The 7,964-nt window shown below is 48.1% G+C and overlaps 1 protein-coding gene across 1 annotated transcript; it reads left to right on the top strand.

The window, feature by feature from the left end:
• The first annotated feature begins 228 nt into the window (after positions 1-228).
• LOC125766145 (pupal cuticle protein 27) lies at positions 229-5,462 on the top strand. Its single transcript, XM_049431834.1, has 4 exons — positions 229-371; positions 589-788; positions 4,501-4,756; positions 4,830-5,462. Exons 2-4 carry the CDS (start codon positions 777-779, stop codon positions 5,219-5,221), a joined length of 660 nt encoding a protein of 219 aa, XP_049287791.1. The 5' UTR covers positions 229-371; positions 589-776; the 3' UTR covers positions 5,222-5,462.
• Positions 5,463-7,964: the final 2,502 nt, after the last annotated feature.

Below are 7,964 nucleotides of genomic sequence, written 5' to 3'. Positions count from 1 at the left end.
GTAACATACCCTATGCTAGTGGTCGGGTTGGGGAGAAGCAGGTTGTGTGCGAGCAGGTGAGCTGATCGTGCCGTTGCATTCCCTTTTCTTGTCTGTTCACCGTTTGGCCGATCCCCACGCACTCCGGCAAACTCCAGTGCGCTTGGTGTGAGGAGGGCAGCCGTATTGCAAGCGAATGAAACAGGTGTAGTGTAGCCGGGCGGGAGTGCTGTCTATATATAAGCGAACGCGCCGTATTTGCGTACGATCTGTTTACAAACAAACTTTGCCAGCGGTTGCGAACGCGCCACCGCACATCTAGATATCTCGGGATCAGTCCAATTTTGGAGCTTGAGTTTGGTCGACTTGTACAGTACAGTGTTTCGGTGCAGGTACGCAGTCTTTTAATACCCTTTTTTTCTTGATTGTGTGCATATGTGTCTGCGCTTGTGAGGATTGTGTGTCGGTGTGTCTGTGCCCCGGTGTTTCTGTGGCGTGTGTAGAGTGTAATATCCGCTTACAAGCGAGACATCTGATCCATTTTTATTTATCTTCTTTTGCGGTTTGTGTGACCTTGTGAACTGTAAAAAAAAAACAACCATACGATAGGTCATCGACGCAGCAGCCAACAGCAAGCATCAACGGTTACAGTAAGTGGAAGAACCGGCTCAAACGAACCAGCAACCAGCACAGACAGTCAATCTCGCTACCAGCCAAGCGCAGCACAAGCGGAGGGTCCCTGTAAAACGCTTTTTATCTTCACCGTATCTTCACATCCACAAGACAATCAACCAAAAATGAAGTCTCTGGTAAGTGAATCGCAACCACACCATGGATGCATTTTGAGGGATCGAAAAATCAAAGTACTAGAACAGGCGAAATTGCATGTGCTTGGGCAAAGTGATGCGTGTTTTTACTGGAAACAAGTGTCAACTCCATAAAGGAGGAGTTGGTATTCCCGGTTTTTTTTTCATGTGGAACTGTTCATGGTTGACCTGTTGGAGGAGAAACCCGGGAACCGGATTGAATTCTTGAAGGTTTCGAAGCGGAAAGACGAATCAGAGATAGGTGGCTATGTTTCTTGATGGAGGAGTTCCAGACGCAGCTAGTAGAAAAAAGCCTAGCTTTTTGCAGCCTCACAGAAACAGTGGTGGAAAGACAACTCATTATCGTTTCGCTATGTGACTGGTCAGCTTTTCCTAAGCTCGTTATCGGTACCCCGGTTCAGGAAAGATAACTTTTACCGCTGTTTGCCCAAAGTGAACATACTTTTTTTTTGCTCCTCTACCTCCCCGCCATTAGAATAACTTCAATCGTCGCTTCAAACACGCAGACGAGGACGAATATGGACATCGTAACTGTAGTTCTGCTTTCAGGAGAGCGAGTGGAAATGAGAAGTAGTGTGAAAAAAAAAGAAGTACGTCGAGAATCTAGTTATCTCGGTACGGGTCGTGATGCCGTTGACTTGGACGCCAGTTTCTTGGTTTGCTAATGACATTTTGATGCACACTAGCTCTCCGCCAGTCCCAGTTTGGTTTCTCTCTGTTCAAGGGCAAAAGAAATGTAGCATGAAGCAAAAACAAAAAAAAAACAACCAGGAAAATGAACCATCATTCGCAAGATGGCGGCGGGTGGCAATTAACTTTGGCGTTCTGGCGAGTGTCGCGGACAGCAGGTTGGAGTATGGTGGGACGTGCAGAGAGTAATCTAAACCACGAGCCTTCTTATCTATACCACCCATTACGCACCGTACACCGCACTGAAGAAATCAGAATCCATTATCAAAACAGAAAGACCTGGTGTCCCGGACATATATACAACGCCATTTTCTAGCTAGCAGACAGGTGCTGCGGTGCTATTAGTTTCGATCGCACCCCCCCCCAAAAAGCCTCACCGTAACACTAGTAGGTATCAACTCACTTTCGGTTCACTTTTCACCGCCATCGACGCGTAATTATCCGGGCAGATGGGTAACACCGTACGGGCAGGTGGAGCGAGTTCGGGGTTTTTGGGGGGGGAGGGTGATGAAGCGAGGGCCATGATTTATAGACAATCTGTCGCGGTGTACCGCGAATGGAGGAGGTGCTCATAATTTATTTATTTATTCATTAGCTGGCTGAAGGCGTGCAGGCTATATCGGGTCCCCCACTCCCTGCCGGAGTCGACACCTATTTTGCTTGTTGGAGCAAAACAAGGAAGTGCCCCATATGTGTGTGGCACAACATGTGTGTGAGGGCATGCGCTCTGACAAGATGTATTATACATCCTAATGGGTTTTTATTCAATGTGCCCTTTTTGTTGTTTTTTTTTTGGATTTTTGGGTTGCTTTTCTTTTATTGCACAACTCATTTAGCTTGCCAATCGTTATATGCAGTGATGGTGGAAAGCAAAAAAAAATAAAGAAACTGAGTCATGCGGCATGAGAAAGGGGACCGGCAGGAGCGGGGTTAGTGTCTAAAGTTCTGTCGAAAAATCGCTCATCCGCTGCCCATTAGTGAATTCGATCAAGCGAAACATCCATCTCAACATTGCCCATTTTCGAGTGTCGTTTGGAAGGGCCAGCGCCTCCAAAAACGATATGGCCCAATGCTTGACCATATAATGTCCAATGTGTTGTTGCAAAAAGAAGAAAGCACAGCTGATGATGGGGAAGATTAAATGATGCGAGCAACATGTGCTGTCGGTTGTGAGTTAAGATGGTAAAAAGCAATCGTAAGTAGATTGGAATTTCTGCTTCCAACCTTGAAGAACTCGAGCTACTGCAAATGGATGAGTTTGCTGTTGTGCTGTATAAGTTATCCGTACACGTTTAGGATTTTGGGAAAGATTTGGATTATAAAGAAAAATGGTTGGTGTTGAAGATGACAACCCAAAAAAAAAAGCCTTAACAACAGGAAGGTAATCCAATGATCCATGGTAGATGAAGGTATGGGAGGGCTTTACCCTCCTAGGAAACCTTGGTTGGGCCCCTGTGCTAAAATCATTAGGACCGTAAATTGACAAAATTTTAGCACGTTTATGCTATTATGCCATCTTACTTTATGTCTTCGCTCTCCAACAAAAAAAAATAACCTTAAAACTCTCAGCCGAATGTCGTTAGAGACTTCTGCGAAGGTAGGTTCGTACCCGAAATAAGATGTTGGCTTTACGTGCAAATGCTCCAGATCACACTGCTTTTTTTCCTCTTCTCTCTGCTGTCGAAGAAATATTGCCACCCGTCCCCGTCCGCTTCATCACCCCCTTGGCCCAATTTCTGCGTGTGAAAGCGACGTGAAATAAAATGGTACTTTTAACTCTCCGTGTTTACGGTCTCCAATAAAAAAAAATCCTTCCAATATCTGTGTTCTCACCCTCCCAAAAAACTGCGTAAAACCTTCCGGCATACGGTGGATAGGTTTGGACTTAAATTTTGCATGCTAATCTGTGAGAATTAACATTTTTCAATTAAATGCCAATCCCTTTTTTGCGCGCGCAGCGGAAGGTGTAGCCGGGTTTTTTTTGTTTTGAGGAGAACAAGCGTTAAGAGCACTCACCGTACACTCGTTCGTTTCTATTTGCAATCGTGACGTTAACTATCGGTCCCAGTCTCATGATCTTACCTGTACCTGGTACTTTTGGGTACTTTCGCCAGTGTACGCAATAAGTGCGAAAGGGAAGACAAATAGAATGTAACCTTCACCATAACGAGCTGGCTTTCCGGCCGTGGCAAGATGGCGGTCCTGTGGAAGGCAATTTCACTCACCGTCCCCACTCGGATGTGACCCAGAAGGATCCAACGGATTTGGCGGAGGCGGGTTTCAACGAGATTCCTACACAACATTCATGCGAAGGCAGGGATGATTATCTAACCTACCCAGGCACAAGTACCGATGGAGCTTTGAAGCAGTAAAAATAATGCCACCCGGCAGCCGCACGCTCGATATGAGATTGCGCCGGTTCCATGTTTACTGGGATCACCGTGCCCGGGGTTTCGGAAGTATTTTCGATCGGAGAGCAGAAATGATAACCTGGGCCCGGTACATACCAATCCCGGTGTTAGAGGGCAGCGACAGGGAACACAGCTGTTGACAGAACGGTGGTGGAATGAATCACTTTGGCATCGTATGTAAATAAGCGGGCATGGCCTACGGCAAACCTTGGGATGTGTCAACATGTTGACTTCGGAAATATTCTGCTTCGGTCGGCCCCCCAAAAATATCCAATACCACTTTTGATACTGGAGATGCGTTTTTTTTTGTGTGGGTGCTTCATGTCTTCTGCAGCATTCCCGGGTTTTTATTCCCGGAATGTGAAATGTGGAATTTTATAGTTTCATTGTCTATTCCGTCTTTGCTGTTGTTTTATTTCCGGGCCCAATCCGTGTAAGTATGTGGAGTGAATGGGAATATGGGCAAACACACACACACACATGCGGACTTTTGACGAGTGGGAGTTTTTATTTTTGTGGTGGTCGGAAACTAGAAAGAACCTTTTTTGGGTAAAATTGATTTCACAGTTTTGTTTTGTTTCGCTCGCTGACAGTTACTACTCTCCGCGATAGTGACGATTATTGCGGCCCAGAGAGACTACACCACGCCGGTGCCCATCCTAAAGCAGATCAACAGACACAACGAGGATGGCAGCTACAGCTACGGTTATGAGGCGGCAGATGGTACGTTTAAGATCGAAACCAAGTACCCGAACGGTGAGGTGCAGGGCAAGTACGGTTACGTGGATGACGGTGGTAAGCTGCGTGAAATCGAGTACGGCGCGAGTAATCGTGGTTTCGAGCCGCAGGGTAAGTCAGATCAGAAGATGCGATGGTGTTTTCGATAGCTTGTACTAAGCTCGTTCACTCTACCTTACACCAGGTACGGACATCAACGTCCCACCACCAACGTTGAGCAACAGCAACTACCCACCGCTTGGCCCGAACGAGGAAGACGATGGTCAGTATCGGGAGGATCCGAGCATCTACTACAAGGACTCGCGTTACAACTCGAAACCGGCACCGTACAATGCGCGCCCAGCGCCGGTAGCATACAACCCAGCACCGCAGCAGTACTACCGCAACACGGCCGCACCGGAGGCTGCCCCAGCGACCTACCAGCCGCAGCCCCAGCACCGATTCCAGCCGCAGCCACAGCAGCAGTACTATCAGCCGGCGGCACCCGTGCCGCAGCAGCGTGCCGACTACTGGCATCCGAACGCAAAGGTGGACATCAACACTGGCTCGTACTCGCTCAGCTACACCGGCAGATAGGCAAGATGGGTGGCAAGGCAAAATTGCACAGACAATCCAAATCAACACAGACACACACTCCAACTCCAACTCTAATATCCTAAGTCAACGTGATGTCTCCCATAGCGATGTACCACCCAATCACCAATATGGTGCGACATTAGGTTTCATCCACTCCACTCCTGTTCCAAGCTAAGTCAACAGGGAGGGGTGTGCGCAATAAAGTGGTAGAGAACGATTTTTCCCCCTCAAAAAAACATAAACTTCACACGGTGTTTTGAAAAGAGGTGTTTTACTAGGTTGATACGATTGGATCTGACAGAATTGGTTGTAATTGATGTACGGTGTTCATGCAATCTCCTCTGGGCTCTGGAACTGGAACCAAAAAACATCTCGTTTGGTAATAATCGATTGCCTACGGGAATCGATAAATCTTCCCCAAAAGGGGATGTGGAGTTCCAGCCAGGAAGTTGGGTTGAGAGTCCATCTATTTCTTCCAAACTGTTTTCAGGTAACTCGTAAAACATGATGATAAAAACGGATTCTCACCAAATCGCAATATCATACGGGGTAAGATGTAGTGATGGGTTCTTGGAATCGCACCCATGGCTCCGAACCGCTTCCAAGTATAGCAACTTCGGCTCCGATTCCGGCTAGGTTAAAACCACGATTCCGCCTGGAGCTGTCGAAGCCGTCGGAGTCGTCAGTGCCGCTAGTTGAAATAAGCAAATGTTTCATTTCAACTCGTTATTTTTACCAGATGATATAAAATTTGCTGATAGTGCAATATTCTAGGTTATATCATTGTCAACTAGTGGCTTCGACGGCTCCGGACGGCTCCGACGGCTCCGACGGCTCCGGACGGCTCCGGACGGCTCCGATGGCTCCGACGGCTCCGGACAGCTCCGGACGGCTCCGGACGGTTCCGACGGCTCCGACGACTCCGACGGCTCCGACGACTCCGACGGCTCCGGACGGCTCCGGACGGCTCCGACGGCTCCGACGACTCCGACGGCTCCGACGACTCCGACGGCTCCGGACGGCTCCGGACGACTCCGAAGGCTCCGGACGACTCCGACAGCTCCAGATGGCTCCGGCGGCTCCGGACGACTCCGGACGGTTCCGACGGCTACGGCTGCCGACTAGCGGATCCGGACGGCTCCGGACGGTTCCGAATTCGTAGTATTGCACCTACCTGCCGGAGTCGCTTCCAAAATTTATGGAGTCATTTGGAAGCGATTCCGTTTTTTTTGTCGAATTTACCCATCACTAGTAAGATGTTTTTTGTTCTTGTGTGTGTGTCTCTTCTTCTTCTCCCGAATAGCCTGAAGCAGAGGCGGGTGCACTACGAAAACCGCAAGGAAGGAATCGATATATGCGCGTACAAACAGTAATCACCTTCAAACAAACTGTTCCACCTTTCTGACACATCTGCACACCCGTTCAAAATAGATTTCCAATGTTCGTCGCGAGTTCCCGGCGGGGCGGATGGCATGGGAAAGTTCTGAGATCCGTGACAGGTTTTGCGGTGTACGGCATGTTCAAGCATCACCATACTTGACACCGTAAACCTAACTTTACACTGGAAGCGCAGTAGAAGTAGCTTCCTTTACCGTGATTGAACATTTCCACCCGCTTTTGGGGGCCCCCAGACTCCCAGGCAGGGTGTGGGCGAATGGTCGCGTATTTGCTATAATTAATTCATTGCAACATTCGCCCCAAAACGGTCGGCAACGATGACACTTACCGTGGCGTACGCGGCCGGCACTTTGCGTCGGTAATTAATTTATCAACCGCACTCTGTGTCACCTTGCCGGACGCGCGTATCGAACCCTGGTGGCTGGACATTTGTCACCGGCGAACGGCTCTATTACTGAACCGTTTGCAGCGCTCGGTTAAGATATTCCCCGGACAGCGTTGTTTTCGAACAGTTTCGTTTGTTTGTTGTGCCATTGCATACTCGTCAACTCGAAGCTCTCGCACTCAATCAATTAACGTGATTGGATGGACTCACACTCGCACAAGCCTGCCGTAATGGTGTACATATATCAACAATGGACCATTTTAATTTTGGCAACACTGATGTGGAGAGACCACATTCGTTTGTATGTAAGCTTGCTTTTGTGCCGTCACCTGTGTGGCATATTTTAATTTGATTGAAAGGAAAGAAAACCAACCAGCTACACTACCATTGGGAACAGTTGTTCTGGTTCTATTGGTGTGATTTGATTTTTGAGATAAGATTTTAGCTAAAATTGTAAACTTCAAACAACACATCATCGGTGATTGGGGGCCTACTACTGCTGCTGCACGCGAATCGGTTGAACTTTTAAAGTGTTTTCGCATTTTCGCATCGCTACCGCTTTTAATGAACTCGTACAGCCCGTTAACGTGGTCCCATTTGTCGTCTGTGCACGTTCGAGTGCACTGATATTAGCCGGAACGCAACCCATTTCATTGAGTATTCCCCAGCTGTCAACTTTGCTGGAGAGCTGTTCATGCTAATCTTAATGCCAATGATTTGTCACTCCGATTGCATACTTGTAGGCGTACTATAGATGATAGATGATCCCGTGCTCATGTACGCCTAGAGGAAGATTGTTGTCCTCGGTCTTGCAAACATCTTGTTAGCATCCGTAAAGCAGCGTTGCCGGTTGGGTAGTGTGTATGTGTGTGTGGTCTTGCACGAGAAACCGACCACTCTTTAACCGCTCGACAGTATCGTTCTGCGCCGGGCGTTATGCAATTATTGTGCACCCAGCGA

This window comes from Anopheles funestus, chromosome X (genome assembly GCF_943734845.2).
Source record: "Anopheles funestus chromosome X, idAnoFuneDA-416_04, whole genome shotgun sequence".
NCBI lineage: Eukaryota > Metazoa > Arthropoda > Insecta > Diptera > Culicidae > Anopheles > Anopheles funestus.
Note: the sequence above shows the minus strand (reverse complement) of the source record. Positions and strands in the feature narration are given on the sequence as shown.

Bases quoted from the DNA above. Each gene is read 5' to 3' on its own strand.
- LOC125766145 (XM_049431834.1), top strand. The intron at 4,757-4,829 runs GTAAGTCAGATC...ACCTTACACCAG, and splicing joins TCGTGGTTTCGAGCCGCAGG to GTACGGACATCAACGTCCCA.